This window comes from Perca fluviatilis, chromosome 6 (genome assembly GCF_010015445.1).
Source record: "Perca fluviatilis chromosome 6, GENO_Pfluv_1.0, whole genome shotgun sequence".
NCBI lineage: Eukaryota > Metazoa > Chordata > Actinopteri > Perciformes > Percidae > Perca > Perca fluviatilis.
The window spans coordinates 10156089-10174335 of record NC_053117.1 but is presented as its reverse complement, the minus strand read 5'-3'; the positions used below and the strand labels follow the sequence as shown (position 1 = coordinate 10174335).

Below are 18247 nucleotides of genomic sequence, written 5' to 3'. Positions count from 1 at the left end.
TTTTGAACTCTTGAGCTCTGAGCTATCTCATCACATGTCACTTTACCTTTAAACCATCACTTTATCTTTATATATACCTTGCTTATGAACTGTGTACACCTCTATACTTTTTTTCTTATCATGCATACATTACTAAATTCCTTTTTACATTTATTTTTATTCATTTGCAATACTGTTTACACAAATTATATTACTTAATTCATATTAAGTAATATAACAATCCTCATTATATATATATATATATATATATATATATATATATATATATATATATATATATAATTTATCATGGGCATAAATCTGATCTATCAGTAGGGGGGGACATCAAATTTCTGAAGAGCAATTTTTGAAGGGACACAAATAATACAGCCGCAATTATACTCGTAGAGGACATGTGTACACAGAGGAAAGCCTTAATACTATCATTAGTGTAGCATGGAGACTGTAACATTATCCTTCTTTTCACTGTTTCTCTTGATTCAATGAAAAAGCTGACTATATTTACCAAAATATTCTTCTTTAAAACCATGTATTATTTTGAAAAAGTGTCCCTATATAAAAGAAATACAATATGTTTGTACACTTATCAAAATAGCTGATCAGAATGTAAATTAGTGAGCCACTGGTAAAGCTCATCAGCTAACCCTGGCAGCCACACACCTCCAAAAATATGAACTAAGCTCAACACACTCCTTCCCTGAGACTCTACACCTGACTGTCCCTGGTCTCCCTGTTCCTCAGTTCTTTCTGTCTCCTTTGCCTGTGACATAAGCTATGTTTCCATCCACACGTTTTTATCCAAACTAAGTGATATAGAATGAAAAACTCCTTATGGAAACAGTAAAATCCAATTGAATTTCATGAATATCGACTCAAAGAAAATACGTTCGGTCTCATCGGATTTTCTCTTGATCGATATACGGCTTATGAGATAAACGCTGATGGAAACATTATTTGCCGAATAAATAATGAATTGCGATTAAGTTTTAGGTCATTTTATGGTTGCAACCCGCAATAAAACGAAGAAGAAGAAGTTTCAGTTCATTTCCGCCCAGTATTTCCGCTCTGTTTTGCACACATGACAGCTGTCAACAAAAACAGATGTAAGCGGACAAACGAGGAGACAAGATACTTTTTTAATTAAATTTACCAGAAAATATAACGGCTATTTTAGATAGCAAAAATCTAAGAAACGCCATAGGAGCTCGCGAAGGAAATGACCAACAAAGGTTACGACAGGGACATTCTAAAACGCTTAACGTGAAAAAGCTTAACGTGGTTTAATGTATCTAAACAACGATCAGTCATCACCAGATTTATCATGGTCATATCTTGTCATGAACACTTAAGCCTGTCAAAAAAACTAAATCGAAATCCAACGATTATAGAAGTTATTTCACGTTAATGTTTTCTTCATCAACTGGCCCTCTGGCGAGGAAAAAGCTAACGTGGTTTAATGTACCTAAACAATGATCAATGATTACCAAATTTCTCTCTCATATCATATTATTATATCTATCTCAAAAGTCCTATCTCAAAAGTATCTCAAAAAACCCAAAGTCCAATTATTATGGACATTATTTGACATTAAGCGTTTCTGCTTCATTAGAGCCTATGGAAAAGCTTAACGTTGAATGTACCTAAACAATGATCAATCATCACCAAATTTCTCTCTCATATTGCTCCTCATAACCACTGAAAACTGTCAAATAATCTAAACCAGTGTCCAATTATTATGGACGTTATCTGACATAAAGCGTTTCTGCTTCACAGCAGGGCAGCAGAGCGGCTGGGGGTTGACTCTCTACGGTTCTCATTGGCTTTATAAGTCCTAATGTGAAAAAGCTTAACATGGTTTAGCTACGAACAACGATCAATCATCACCAAACTCCTCTCCTATATTGCTCATCATAACCACTTTAAACGGTCAAATCTAACCCAATGTCCAAATATTAGCGGATCGGCATTCATTAACGATGAAGAAAACATTAACGTAGATAACTTCTATAATCGTTGGATTTCGATTTAGTTTTTTTGACAGGCTTAAGTGTTCATGACAAGCTATGACCATGATACATCTGGTGATGATTGATCGTTGTTTAGATACATTAAACCACGTTAAGTTTTTTCACGTTAAGCGTCTTAGAATGTCCCTTACGACAAGCCGTGGGACGTCCTCCGGAGTAAATTGAAGGCGCTCAAACAGCGATACATGTCTCAAAAAAGAGAATTGTCTCGCAACGGTAGCGGAGGGAAAATAAAAGGCAAGTTCCACCTTTTTGATGAGCTGGATCAGATCCTCGGCCAAAGGCCCATCGTAGCTTAGCTTGGCTTCTAATATTAACAACAACAACTACTTTTGTCTAGCAAAACTTTGTTCGCAAAAGTTTGCTTGAATGTTGTGCGATTCAGTGCGAAAATGAATGGAAACACCTTAAAATGTCTCAAATCAATTAGATATACCAATTTAATCGCAAAACAGCATGTGACGTCATTAAGCACAGGTTTTTATTCGCTTTAAAGCTGTTGGATGGAAACACACTTTCACCAGCTTTATTCGCATGAGTTTTTTTACTGAACTTCAGATAATTCGATTGACAAGTGGATGGAAACTTAGCTATAGTGACGTTAGTATTTCCATAAGCACCCATTCTTATAAAGATGTTACCAAATTGTCTTGATATGAGGACTTATTGTACTTACTTGGCGTTTTGGTGTAGGCCTACTGAAAAAGGATGTCATGTCTGTTTTTTCTTTTCTCTGTCATTTTATCTGGGCAACAACAACACAAATCTTTAACGTCACATGTCTAAATATGAGTTAGTTTCATATGTTCACCACGCGGTCATATTATAATTATAAAATGATCTTGCGTCCTCCACATAAATATTAGGTTTCATCTGGGACAGAGGATATATATTTAACTGATCAGCCACTTAACTTCATATTGAGCAAAACACAACTGTAGATCTTCAATATTAACCCTAATATCAGTTCACACACATAACGTTAGGCTTATCGCCGTGGTAACGTTAGTTCTTGTAGGTGCATTTCTATCCAACAAGCTATTAAACAAGCTAGGTAAAGTTACATTATATTACAGTAACATATAGCAAACTTTTTTGTCATGACTAATTCATTAATTACTCAGCATCATTTCTATTTGAGAAAAGAAAAACTTCATCCGATGTTTAATGTGAATAAAATAGCCTTGAACCACCTACTTACTACATTCCTGTCACTAACCGATGTGACTGAGTCGAGTGCAGATCCTAACGTACAGCACGTACAGGACCAAGCCACTGTGAAGCAAAATGTTTCTAAACTTAAAAAGCATTTTGGGGGGTTTGTATTGTTTTACTGCTTACACAGATATTTTAAGTATACATCATTATGTTATTTACAATACACAGCATTGTTTTTATGATATTTCTAGGGGGGGACAACCCTTAGATGGGGGGTCCTGACCCCTCCGACCCCCCTGGGATTTACGCCCTTGTAATTTATATTTTATATTTTAGCCCTATAGCTTAGCCGGCACTATTTCTTTTTCTGGTAGATTCAGATTTTGCTTTCACTTTTGTTTTCAAGAGTTGGGGTGTCAAAAAAATAAAAATATTAAAAAAATCATTGCATTGCAAGTAGACAGTCAGTCCTGCGGCATATCATGTGCCATTTAAAGTACAGTGCTTTGGTCTAAATATGTATGCTAATGCTTTGTTAATTAGCACAAAGTACATGCAAAACTGATGGGAATGCCATTAGTTCTGGAGGCATTTGGTTATAAACCAAAGTATTCATTAGGGCTCATCTTCTGGGGACTATAAATATCTGTACAGAACAATTACAACAGTCCTTAGAGTAAATATGGAGATATTTCACTGGAAACCATGATTTTCATGGCAATACATCTAATAGTTATTGAGATATTTCTGTCTGGACCAAACTGATTGACCGACATCACTATGGACCAACAGACTGGATTTGCCATCTCCTGGAGCCACACTACCTTGAATCATAAACACAAGGGTGCCATTATAGTTTATTTGAAGGTTTTATGAATTGTGTGTTATGATTTAATTATGAAAGCCTGTAAGTGCACCTCATGCTACTGGTGCCATAATCTCACGTAAGCCTGGTTTTTGCAATTATAAAGCAAATAATGTGTCTGAAATTGGGCCGGTAAGAGACGGAATTGGAAAACTGTCGCTCTCTGGCTCTGCAGAGCTTGTAAATTGATGCTGAATTCTTTGATGTAAATAAACCTTTATAATCAAGAAACAGTGTCGGCGGATTCCTCACCACACAGCATTACACCATTGCTATAGAATACACCACACTAGAATTGTTTTTTGATATGCAGACTCTGTTTTACAGCAGATTGTGTTGAATCTAACACAACTTTGAAACAACATCAGGCATGCTTCTTTATTCTCGACCTGTTAGTTTTAAGTCATTGTGTAGCATATTGTACGTTAAAGCTGCTGCTCCCATGACAGCTATAAATCACTCCTCACTCAAAGGTGAAAATCTTAACAAATCAACACTCAGATCTCTGATCAGTGGTGGCTGATGTGAGCTTAGAAAGCTTTGTGGAGGCATTGATCTTCTCTGTCATGATCCTGTCTGCCCTTTTTTCTGAAAAAACAACTGCTGCTGCTTCTGCTGCTGCTGCCACCATGCACTGGCAAGACCTTTTTGTTGTAGGCTGCTTTTAATAAGCACACTCCAACTTTCTGGAAAATCACAGTGCCTTTTTCACCTGTGCTGGAACAAAATCCTGCAGCCTGGCTGTGTAGCAATAACATATTTGAGGAGTAAGAGTCCACAAGAAATTTCTTATGTAGCAGCAGCAACAACAACTCAAAGAGAGATATTAAACACATACAGTATAATGGTTCTGATAATAAATAAAAAATGTTAAAGATGGAAAGTTATATGAAGATCAGAGCCTACAATCTTAACAATGCACACAGCAAGAAAGGAGCTGCCATGGACAACAAAGGGCCCAATGTGGCTGATCTGTTTCACCGTTTTTGTTGTTGAAGTACAGGCTTCATTAAGCATTTCACACTAAGACAACACACACACTGACGCATTTCACACTGTTTTATACTCATTTATTATTACACATGCTTAGAGTGCAAATAATGTAGTTGTGCAGGAAACTCTAAGCCCTGCTATTTTTTACATACCTGCAAAAAAATGCATGGTGATATGATGCTGAAAAGCCAACCCATTCTCAAATACTGGCACTTGGTCAGTGGCCGTTAGTGTCAGATACCGATGCACAAAGCACCCTTTCAAGTAGCTTGGGGTGGTGAACATAGGACTTTCACACAGGAGACCGGGGTTCTTGTCCCGTTGTCCTGCATGTCATTTAAACGTACATTTTGTATACCCACCATCAATCTTTTTCTAATAAAGTGGTTTTACCCTGCACTTTGAAAAATGACGGCAAGGGGTCCCGACCCAGAGCGTCAAAAACGGACGTCAAGGGTCCTGACCAAGCGCGTTGAAGAATGATGCAAAAGTGGTACCCAGAGCATTAAAATTTGACGCCAAGGGGTCCTGACCAAGCGTCAGTATTTGACGAGTTGGGAGTGAGAATGTCTTGGTGGGAAAGCAAAGAAGCAACCATCAAAAGGCACAATTACAGGATGTCTAAACAGAGTCATTCGGTATAGGCTGTATCTTGTCTCTGCAGGTCCACGATTTCTTTTAATGTATTTTTTTACAATGTGTCTCATTCTGTCTCTGTGTGTGTGTGTGTGTGTGTGTGTGTGTGTGTGTGTCACGGTGTGTTTAGTGTCCAAACACTGGAAGGAAGTGAAATCCTCCTGGGCCCAGAGGTGATGTATGCTCCTCCGGGCCTGGACCTCTCCTGCCCAGTGGCCATGACCATCGCTCACTGCGCCGAGGTGGACACCGAGAACTGGAACATCCAGCTCAAGAGGAAAACACAGGACAGCAAATGGGAGGTGAGAGCTGCAGGCCCAAATATGTCAAGTACAGTACAGCCCATCAAGATCTTCGCTTGACTCAGACATGGTGCTTCGCTGTCCTCTGTTGTCTTTTTCCTCAATGGCTCTATTCTTCTTTGTAGCTAAATGACAATAGGAATAAAGGCAGGGTAAACCCATCAAACGTCAATGTTTCCACTGGTTATGATTATATTACAAAGCATTCTATACCTCGAAGACTAGACTATAAAAGAAACTGAAGTGCAAATTTTGTAGAAAAAGTAAACACCAAAAAAGACCAGTCACAGCCTAAAAGTAAAACAGTATATGCACTAATGATTTCACCATAAAGTGTCACCATAGTGAAGGCTGTAATCAATGCATGGCTACGTATGTAACCGTAGTTAACCCTTTGTTTTTACCTGATCAGTATTTAAATGTAGAACCTTTTTCCACCCACTGACTACCTGTCTTACATGTATGTATGTATGTATGTGACCACCATACTGCTCAGTTGTTTACATGCCTCAAAATAGCATGTTGTTCTATGCAACTGCAGCAACATCTGGATCTAGCAACCTGGTAAAAAAAGCCTATAATGCCAAGATGACAAAGGAAAGAAAAATAAACTAAATTAGAAATCAAACAAGTACCAGCGGACACATCATAGTGACCTGTATGCCTGTATGCTTTCCTTTCAGTTTACCCATCTGTTTCTTTATTAGCTTATGCAATTACAGCAAATATCTTAATATTAGGTTGTTGGCTTATGTTGCCGTAAAACTTAAAGCTGCACTAATCAATATTTGTTATATTAACAATGGATGAAATTGCCATGTGAAAGGAATTGCTTATAGTGACAAAACTACGTAAGGGATAATGTGGAGGGGTCTTGAATTCCCGCTTTTATCCCGCTTATTACATGGCTATTTACCAAATAAATCAATAATTTGACACAAAATATTGATTTAAAAAGGATTTTATTGATTTAAAAACTATTGTATTCCTTCCGCGAAAGAAAATAGTCCATTCCGTCTCTACGGTTGGAACACTGCATCCATAGAAACATAAACTCTGTAGCTGTTTCATGCAACCCTCCGTCTGTCACTCAGCACCACAGTATCTCCCCCTCCTTGCTTGGCATCAGACTGGTGTGTGTGCCAAACTTCTGTCCTCATTCATCTTGTTTACTTCTTGCACAGGCGCTGCAGTTGACAAAAGTAAACACAATGTTGCAATGTAACTAATTAACTTTGTTGTCCCTACAACTGAAGTTACAGCTTACCGATCATAGACTATAGGCTATGTGAAGATGTAGCAAAAGGCGCTCACCAGATCTGCTGTCATTGCCTGAATTGGAGGACAGGATCTTGCTCCACGTTTTCCCACTTGTTGCCACAGCTTATAAATTACCCGGACTTCTTTCAGCGGATTGATGGAAGTCCTCCAGAGTGATCAGAACTCCGTCAAGTCCTGGTGACCAGGAGACCAAAACTAAAGCTAGCTAGCTAAGATGAGAATGAATATTGGACAAAAACACAACTCCAAATTAAGTTAAATGAATTACAACTTAATACACACATTTGAATGGCATTTGTCAAATAATGTCTAGAGTAAACTTTTGAAATATAAAACTCTTAATTTATAAATGTAAACTCTGTAGGCTCCGATCTTGCCAAAACAATGCTCTGTCCATTTGATCCAAAGGAATGCAATGAAATTCAACATTTGGTTTAGTGCTTCTTTCAGATTTTTACACAACAAGTGTGTGCATATTTGTCTGATTAGATTATCTCATGTGAAATGCATTGGAATGCCAGCAGGACTAAGCATAGTGTACAGTATTTTCTTCTTGCCAGTATGGCAGCTCGATATCTTTTAACATCAAGATCGGTTGTCTTAGTTTCCCTGTTATTTTTTTTACTATTCTATACGGTATGTAACAGATGTCACTCAGTGTAGAGCAGTGAGATTTGTACATGGACGTTAAAGTCATGTTCCTTGACATAAGATGCCATGGGTTGTTGACTCTGTTATCTCCTTCTGTTTGCTGACTTTTATACATGGGCTTTATGTGATAAAAGGTCCTGTTAGTCACAATGACATGTGTCAGGTGAGTTATGTTTGAGCCGTAAAAGACTACTGGGGCTTTGTGGGTGAGCTCATTGATTCCGCCTTATGCTCTGTGGGTTCAGAGGGTGACATAAGGCCACATGAAGGCAACACTGCTGGTCCGGCAGGAGGATAATAAAGAAACAATTACAGTGTGTAATGGCCTGGAAGAGGCATGGACGCTGTCATTCAGTAGGGAAGTGGTGGTGGTTGCAAGGGCAGCATCGATTTCTGGATCAGGAAAGACATGGCATGGTGAATTTAGATGTTAGGAAATCAGGAGGAGTCATGTAGATTGTTTATCTGCTGAACACAACTCTCCATTTTCCTCCTCGAACATCTCCCAACCCCCATTACACATTTAACATCAACACACACACACACACACACAAACACACACATCCACGCACACCATCAACACCAAACAACCAAGCGGTGCAACTCACGCAATATTTTGTGTTTCTTGTTAGCTTCACTCTAATGCTTGGAACAGGAAACATGTTTTTTTCCAGCTCTTTATGTGTATGTGTGCCAACAATGTCCCATTTCTGGATGAAGTCCCAATAGCTTAATTCCAAACCCAAATGCATAACAAGCCCAATCGCTGTTGTCACTTTGCATTATTTGCTTTTGTTTTTGAGCAATAACTGGCAAGATGATAACAAGACAAGAGAAGGGGGGGATAATGAAGAGGATATTCATTCATGCAGTAATGTAAATGTGAATCTGATGTAAAGTTTTGGCAAGCCGACTATGGGTCAGAATAATGAATTTCACAGGTTTGCCCCTGGCTGTTGTGGTAGATGTCAGCACTTAGAAGAGATTGGTATTCAGAGAATTTGCCTGCTTTCTACATTATCAGCTTTTGTCCTGAAAATATTTTTTCTAAACAATGGAGACGGCTGATATAACGAATATTCAAGAGCTGCAGTGGCCTCTGCATGCACAACTGTTTTACCAAAAGCAAACATGCAACATAAAGGACCTTCATCTTCAATTCAAGAAACAGCTTATTTCGGACAGTCATTAGAAGGTTTGCCAGATTTGGTTTGGTACCCTTGTACTAAGATCAAAACTAGAGTTAAAAGTATTTTAGTCCTGGTTGCAATTATCCCCCCCCCCCCTTTTTAAAAGCAGTCGTCCAGTTTTTTTGGTGTGTGGGCATAGAGAGCATCTTGCCATACTGTAGCCTGACTTGGTCCCATTTGTTGACTATAAAACATTATACAGTAGCAAGACCATTTCCCATTTTAGTAACCATCTTATCTATATTTTTTACCCATGATAATCAGTGTTGATACAAAAATAACGCAATTACATTCATGTATTGCGTTTTGCTGTTATGCAGTAATATAACGCATTACTAATAAAATGTTATAATAATATTATAATATACCCATTATAATCTCAGTAATGGCGAGTTAAAGCACATTATAACCTGAAATTAAGTGGTGTTTCGTTTTTTTAAGAATTCACCAACATCGCAAAATGCAAATGGCAAAAAAACAATCTGTGAGTAAAAGAGCAACGTTATTTCCTGTTGCTGGAATTCGATGGTTGAGATGACTGCAGAGACTGATTCTACATTTGCGAGATGGACATATATTATTTTTTATTATTAAAAATTATTATTTATTATGCTGCCTTGTCCCGTCTCTTGCCCAGTGGTCAGAGCCAGAACCAAAGAAGGACAACATCTGTGTCCCAACAGGTAATGGTGTTGCGGTTGATCCCGTGGTAAAATTCAAAAGCTACCTGCCAAGTCATAGCCTACTTCCGTGGTTATTTTGGTGAAAGTAACTCAAACGTAATGCAAAAGTTGTGTAAAGCATTACCATTCAGAGACAGTAATATTGTAATATAACTAATTACTCTCAAATGTCAGTAAATAGTAATCTATAATGTACAACATTTTGGAAGTAACTTGCCCAACACTGATGATAATTAGTTTCCCAGTAGCTTTGTCTTTTTTACCTTCCAACACATAATATTATTCTAATATTATCAGAACATAATATATTCATAATATGTAGAGATTGAGCATAATTTTTTTGCCTAGAGAAAATATTGTTCCAAATACGTTACACACCCAAAGCTTATTATAACTCATCCACTCAACCACAGATTTCAACTCCCCATTTAATTCAGAGTTTAACAACATCGTAGGTGCCAACGTATACTATTAAATCATATATTAAATTCGGATATTAAATCATCTGCATACACTGAGATCTTGGTTTATTTTAAAACACGTCTACCTGTTTTAATCATCTGAACTGAACCTGCTTGAGACAAGGGTTGGCTGTGCAGCATAGGTTACCATGTTGATGTAAAAGTTAGCTACCTTCTAGATACCTGAGTCGAGCCCAAAGGCTAATCCATTAAAGGGGTGATAGAATGATTATATAGGGTATTTTACACTGTTCCTTAAGGTCTCCTAATGGGGTATGTAACATTGGTTGGGCTGAAAATTGCTTGAATGCTATTTTATTAGGCCCTTAACTACCCTGTGAATATGGCTCTATTTGGAACAAGAGCTTTTCTTCCAAATATGGTATGCTCATGAATATTCCGAATGAGCTACGCGCTGATTGGTTTGAGCAAACTACATAGAAACACATGGGAGACTCAACAGCAGGTCTCATATTTCAGACACTGCAAAGTTATACATTGTTTGTCGGGCTATTTTGTTATTATATTCACTTCTGAGACTTTTTTAAGTGAGAAATCAACTATATAAAGCTCAAATATGGTCCGTTTTACGAAAATTGATGGCTAATTGCAAATTTGATAAGACTGTGTGTCGGAGTTCAGCCGATGGTGCTGTCTCGCCGCCCGCCGGTGCTGCCTCGCCGCCCGGCCTGCTATGAGGTACTTGGAGCTCCGTCATGACTGGCAGCCCACAGCATGGACTACCAAACGCCGCTGCCCTGACAGAGCTCCAGGGCCTGGAACTTCCCTCTTCCTGCTAGCCAAATGGCCCGTTGTGTGAGAGTGAGAGCGCGGTCAGCGAGCTTGTTACTACACCAGCAATCTCTTACCACATGTTACACACATGTCACGCCACTTATACAACATCTAACTATATGTCTTATAAAGCTAACAACGGTGTCCGATTTCAAGTTAATGAATATTTGTGAAGACTAGCTAGGTGTTTCGTTAGCTGCGGCTGTCCGTTCAACTCTAGCTATATGTAGCTACAAATCACAGATAGTTAGCTTCATTTTCGGTGTAATTCGAGTATATTTACAGTTTGAATTTTGTCACGCCACGTATACAACATCTACCTAAGGGTCTTATAAAGCTAACAACGGTGTCCGATTTCAAGTTAATGTATTTTTGTGAATTTCAGAGGAATTCTAAGAGGAAGCTAGCTAGCTCTCATTGATAGAGCTACATCCAGTAGCAGGCTCTATCAATGAGACTCACGGACAAGCGGCGTTTATTTCCCCAATCGTTTGTTTAAGTAACTCAACACATTATAATTACACACATTTTAAGATTAACTAGAATCTGTGGTAAGAGATTGCTCGCGTAAAAAGCTCGCTGACCGCACTCTCACTCACACACACCTGGCATTAGGAAGAGGGGAACTGCAGGCCCTGGAGCTCTGTCCAGGCAGCGGCGTTTGGTAGTCATTCACCCACAAAGCGGTAACTTTGCACGGGTATGAAGTGCTGTGGGCTGCTAGCCTTGACAGAGCTCAATCGAGCTCACAGCAGGCCGGGGTCTGTGAAGGAAGGCAGGCCAGGCGGCAAGGCAGCTACAAAGGCAGCACCAGCGGCTGAACTCCGACACACAGTCGGACAAAATCTGCAATTAGCCATCCATTTCGTAAAACGGCCCATATTTGAGCTTTACATAGTTGATTTCTCGCATTAAAAAGTTTCAGAAGTGAATTTTGTAATGGAATAGCAGAGATCTGCGTGACCTAGATTAAGAAGACTACCTGATCTCAGGTCAGTTGTGTAGCAGTATGTAAATGTTGGGGCGTGACCGTTCTCTTAATACACCCATGGGCTGACAAAGGTTCCGGTTTTCAGCGGCAGTTTCAAAATATGGGATTTTCATAGTAAAGGGGTGTCAATGGGACTTTGAGCTTCTATGTATGTCCTATTTACCCACCGAACTGTCGTTATTCAACTATGACAGGGTAAAATCGGTTTTGCAATCTATCACCCCTTTAATACAGGGTTTTTCTTCATACGTAACACACAGACATTAGATGGATGCCAAAACATAGAAACAGAAGTTGCTCTCTTCCCTTATTTGTTTTATCTTGTTCCATGTCCGTCTTTGTAAGATTACAAACCTTGTCGACTCTCTTTAGGTCATTCAGATTAATGTTGATTTGAAGAGCTCTTCTGCCGACATCTTGTTTGCTTGTTTGTGTCACCACTTTCTGTCAGTTTGTATATATTCTTCTTTTATTCTTTGAGTTCAAGCTCTTGTTTACCTAACCTTGCCTTTTATAAGCATTCTGGGTTTGCTATTGTGTGACAAAAAACTATTTCTTTTCAGTGTAAGAGGGCAATTTCTCAAGATGTACCAGTGTTGCAAATGAGAAAGGGAAGGAGACCGGAGGGAATATGAATGAATACAGTCATGTCGCTTTGCGATTTCACTCTATTATTAAAAGGGTGCAGAGATCCTCAGAGCTTCTTGCTTCGAAATAATGACTTACCATTGAGGTCTAACCTAAATTTAGAGAGAGGAGGGTTTTGACAATGCATAATACCTGCAAATGCACAGTACTATTAAAATACCCTTATTTCAACTTACATTTGAATACACACTACCCACAGAACACTCCTCAGGACTCCTAGCCACAGTATATTGTTATTCAGTGCCATATTGCAGTGTGTTAAGCTGTCCTTTTGAGGATGTAAAAAGCATGTACAAAATGCATGGTAAGTGCATAGCAAGTATTCACAGAAGGCATCCAAACACCTGATACGAAAGTGTAACTTTTCTCACTTTATGTTGCATCTCATTGAGAGATAGAGTACCAGTATTTGCCAACAGAAAATAAATTGGCCCCAGTGTATTGTGTGTATTTGAAAGGGGGAAGACATGAGGCCGAGATACTGTGAGATGAAAGGGACAAGTGTATGCTGGTGTTCTAAAAACAACACAAAGTTAGTTATTGTATTTCCATGTTGGTGCATAATCTCCTATATGTAAAAACACATGTTAGGATTATGAGATAAGTAAATAAATTATAAAGCGTGTGGCGGTTATGTCGGTGTTCTAATGCAACCCAGCAGTGAGTGAACAGGTGGGTGTGCTGTCTTACAGAAGATGATGGCTGGTAAGAGGACTTTTGATTGCCATACTGCCAGTTAACTTGTGATTATTTGGGAGGGAATAAATACTGCTCCTCAGGCTGTGCTTTAGCATGCTGTTTGGTCTCACAGCTCCTCATTAAATTGTATAATCACATGTAGTTCATGGATTATAACTGCTTGCTATGGGGCTTGCAACATACTGCGTGACCATATTGTGAGATGGTTTGGATGATAGATTTGTTGCACTTTGCCTTTCTCTGCATGGTTTTTGTATCTCTGTATGTACGTTTGTATTCTCTGTATGTTTATACTGGTAATGGCAGCACTATGGGTGTTAGCCCAAGCAAAATCTTCCACTCTGTGGAACAATAAAGTTTATCTTATCTTTGTCCTTGGAGAAAACCATCACCTTTAAGCTTCAAAATAGGTTAAAACAAATATGTAATAGTCATACAGTGTATAGTCTCGCATTGCCAGGCTTTCCTTTACAGCGCTGCGGAGGAGGGTCTGGCTAGTCCACACAGCAATCAAGCATGGGAGAAAAACAGGCTCTCGTTTATTGGCATTTCTTTAAACCAATCCCAATCATCTTGGGTGGTGCTAAGCGCAGAGCCTCTGCAAAATAGCCTCGGGAAGGAAGTTGTTTTGGTGGAACATGTGCACGTTCACAGAGTCTAGCTAGCTGTGTGGATTTACCCTGCAGAGATCTGAGGAGCAGTTAACCATAGTCCTCATAAATCGACCGGAGTTTAAAATGCCAACACAAAGAAAGTGGAAGGTAATGGGACATCTGAAAACAGACATCCGAAAAGAGTGACATCTGGCGTAATTTCCGGTAGAATGAAAGCAATCCCAGAAGTGAAACTTCGTGGATATAGACTATACAGTGTATTACATATCATTTGCAGGTTTTGTTCAAGTACATTTTCCTTAAAGTTTAGGATTTTCACTGCAACTGGTGATATTATTTATGATTTCCGTCATGAAAATAAGCTTGACAGAGAGAGTACTTGAACACAATTTGTTTGAATGAGCTGGCTCATTTGTTGCTAAAACACAATTTTTTTATTTCTTTCAGAAATTTCCGTAGGCTTGTGATTACTAGGCATAATAGAACCCCTTCCTGCTGGGTTTGTTATAATGTCTTCTTTTCAATTTCTGATGACTGAAAGGAGAAGAAAGGAAAAAATGATTAAAGATTCCTTCATTCCACTTGGAAATAATGTAGTGCTTCCCTGGCTGGTGTTGTCATCTCATAAATAATGAATGTATTGTTCATAATGACTGTTGTTCGGTTTGTTATGTTCTAAATCTATCGGTCATGTTGGAAATTTTTTTTTTTTTACATTCTCGGGAGACTGCTTACAACCTATGTGGATTTTTGCTTTGTGATTTAAACCAGGGTTATATTACCTACACCATTATTCAACAGCAGTGTACCAGAACTCAATCCATAATACATTCTACTGTATACAGAAGTTCATTTGCACATATTTCTAGCCATATCTATGTAGCTCCGGGCATGAATATTTAGTTCTACAATAGGCTTCAGCAACAGACTGTGCTGCTTTAAGTAGCACAGTCTGGGAAGTCTCAAACATTGTGTAAGATAATTTGTGACTATTTTGCAATAATTGGAGGTTGATCCCAGATTTAAAGTGCCCATATTATGAAAAAATCACTTTTTCTGGGATTAGGGGTGTTCTTTTGTGTCTCTGGTGCTTCCACACACATACAAACTTTGAAAAAAATCCATCCATGCTGTTTTGAGTGAGATACAGTTTCTGATTGTGTCCTGCCTTCAGTCTCCTAGTGAGCTGTTCAAAATCGGCTCGGACTGTGATGTCACAGTCCGAAATGAGCTGGCTAACCACAACCGTTAGCTCGTTAGCATGCTAACCGTTAGCATTAGCATGCTAATTAAAAATTAAACCATGTAAACCTATTCTGGTACAACCTTAAAATACAGTTATGAACCTGAAAATGAGCATAATATGGGCGCTTTAACTATTGACAAACAATGTGAGTTTTAATCACCTGATTGTAATAAAATTCCCTTTAATTTGATGAAACGTGAAATGTTAAATAAAAATAATATAAGAATAAATAATGATGATTTTTGGGAAAAGTACCTGGAAAGACATACAAGATATGTCCAAATTGAATTAAATCAGGTAATAGAGATGGAAGCAGGGTGGGAAATTAGTGACTTTGCCTTGTTTACCAGCCACAGTGGTGGGTGAATTGTAAAACATTCTTTGTAACGGATTGGACAGTTTTTGTCAAAGAATGCTGTTAAGTAACAATGCACAATGCTTATAGGAGTCGTGTTACGTTACTGCTAATGAATCCCCAAAATGTCCAGATTTTGCTGCTTCATAATAAAAACATTAAAATACCAACATAACGGAGGACCTTTATTGTGAAGAACTTACAGGAAATGAAACCGCTCACAGCCGGGGCTTTGACCACGCATAGTCGAGTAGCTAGTTTTCAGCGCTAGTCCGTGAGTCCGTAGCTAGCTAGCGGAGCTGAGGTACAGACGAAAGGAAAATTATGTTAAAAAACTGTGGCGACATATCCCCGGTGTTAAGAGGCCCGCCGCGGAGTCAGCAGTAGCTATGGCTGTACAAACTGTTGAGAGCGAAGTAAAGAAAAAGAGAAGGTACTTCTCGAACAAGTGGCGCATTGACAAACGTACAGCGAAAGACCATGCAAAACATTTCAGACCGTCCTGCCAACCTTTATACATTTTAACGTCAATGTAGACTAACGATGTTTAAGGAGCTGCTGCCGTTTTAATCCTGTTGGCTCTCTGCTGCTCAGTTCTACCCCGCGACTGACGACACACACACACACACACACACACACAGGATGCAGGAAAAACCGGAGATGAGACGTACAGGATGACCTAAATTGAGGACAGCTATACTTATTGTAAGATCAATGATAAGTTTAAGTCCAATAAGTCCTTTATCAAACCGTATGAATGTGTGTCTCAGGCCAGTATAGGAAATTAACTAACAATGTAAAGATTAACAAGCTACTCACACATAATAAATACATTTATATTAATAAAATATGTATTAATAATAAGTAATTTAATAAAGCAATTAAAAGTATGCTAGTGCACTTTTATAAATTTGAAAACGAGAAAAAGGGGGGGTAAAAAAAAAGGGGGGGGGGGAAGGGGGGCATCCCCCCCCCCTTTGGGGGGGGGGGCAAAATGTTAAAATTTCCACACCCGGTGATGGAAGCTTATGGTTCACACCAAGACAAGAGTCAACATCCCTGATCACCACTCCTTGGCTTTAACCTAAACATTAAAGGGGTGATTGAATGCAAATCCGATTTTACCTTGTCATAGTTGAATAACGACAGTTTGGTGGGTAAATAGGACATACATAGAACCTCAAAATCCCATTGACACCCCTTTCCTCTGCAAATCTCCAAATTTGAAACTGCCTCTGAAAACGGGCAAATCTCAACGAACCTTGGTGGCTCCTCCTTATTTGGCTCTAGTCTCTATCTTTGTCACGCCCCAACATTTACATAGGCTACACCACTGATCTGAGATCAGGTAGTCTTCTGAATAGGTCGTGCAGATCTCAGAAAATATATACATTGTTCGTCTGCTATTTAATCACTAAATTCACTTCTGAGACTTTTTTATGCGAGAAATCAATTATGTAGAGGTCAAATATGGGCCGTTTTACAAAAATTGATGGCTAATTGCAAATTTTGTCCGACTGTGTGTCGGAGTTCAGCGGCCTGTGCTGCCTGGGTTGCTGCCACGCCGCCCGGCCTGTCCTCCTTCACAGACCCCGGCCTGCTGTGAGCTAGATGGAGCTCTGTCACAGCCGGTAGCCCGCGGTGCTCCATACCCGCACAACGTCACTGTTTCTGGGTTACTGGACTACCAAACGCCGCTGCCCTGACAGAGCTCCAGAGCCTGCAGCTCGCTGTTCTCCCTGTCCTCTTCCTGCTAAATGGCCGGTGTTTGTGAGTGAGAGCGCGGTCAGCGAGCTTGTTACTCCCGCAATGTCTTACCACAGGTTCCAGTTAATCTTAAATATACTATAGTTATGCCAAAAGTGTAGCTAGCTACCTAGCCGCGATCTTTACCCGTAGGATTGAAGACCCACTACCAGCTAACGAAACCCCTCACATTCACAAAAATGCATTAAATTGAAATCGGACACAAGTTTTAGCTTTGTAAGACCTTGTGGTAGCTGTAATATAAGTGGCATGAGGAAATTCAAACTGTAAATATACTATAGTTATGCCAAAAGTGTAGCTAGCTACCTAGCCACGATCTTTACCCATAGGATTGAAGGGACACTAGCAGCTAACGTAAAACGGCCCATATTTGAGCTTTATATAGTTGATTTCTTGCATAAAAAAGTCTCTTTTATTTAATTTAATATCGAAATAGCAGACAAACAATGTATAACTTTGCAGTGTCTAAAATATGAGACCTACTGTCTCGTCTCCAATGTATGTGTATGTGGTTCGCTCAACCAATCAGCATGCAGCTCATCTAAATATTCATGAGCATACCATATTTGGAAGAAAAACTCTTACTCGTTACAAATAGGGCCATATTCACAGGGTAGTTAAGGGCCCATAGAATAGCACTCGGGCAATTTTCAGCTCAACCAATGTTACATACCCTATAAGGAGACCTTAAGGAACAGTGTGAAATACCCTATATAATCATTCTATCACCCCTTTAAGTGGTCTGGACACCCTTCTGTGCTAATTCTCTCTTTTTGGCTGTTGCTCAACCCTAATCTATAATCAGCCTGAACTTTCTGCTGAACTGAATTGAAATAATGGAGATGGAGTAATGAATGATGACTGAATGATTTGACTTTTGTGCAA

The 18247-nt window shown here is 39.1% G+C and overlaps 1 protein-coding gene across 3 annotated transcripts in view; it reads left to right on the top strand.

Moving 5' to 3' along the window:
• Positions 1 to 18247, top strand: part of unc5db (unc-5 netrin receptor Db) — a 396816-nt gene that overhangs the window by 344632 nt on the left and 33937 nt on the right. For all 3 annotated transcript variants that reach the window (XM_039803695.1, XM_039803693.1, XM_039803694.1), the window contains one exon: positions 5810 to 5981. In XM_039803695.1, coding sequence (XP_039659629.1) covers positions 5810 to 5981 — 172 coding nt within the window. The remainder of the gene's footprint in view (positions 1 to 5809; positions 5982 to 18247) is intronic.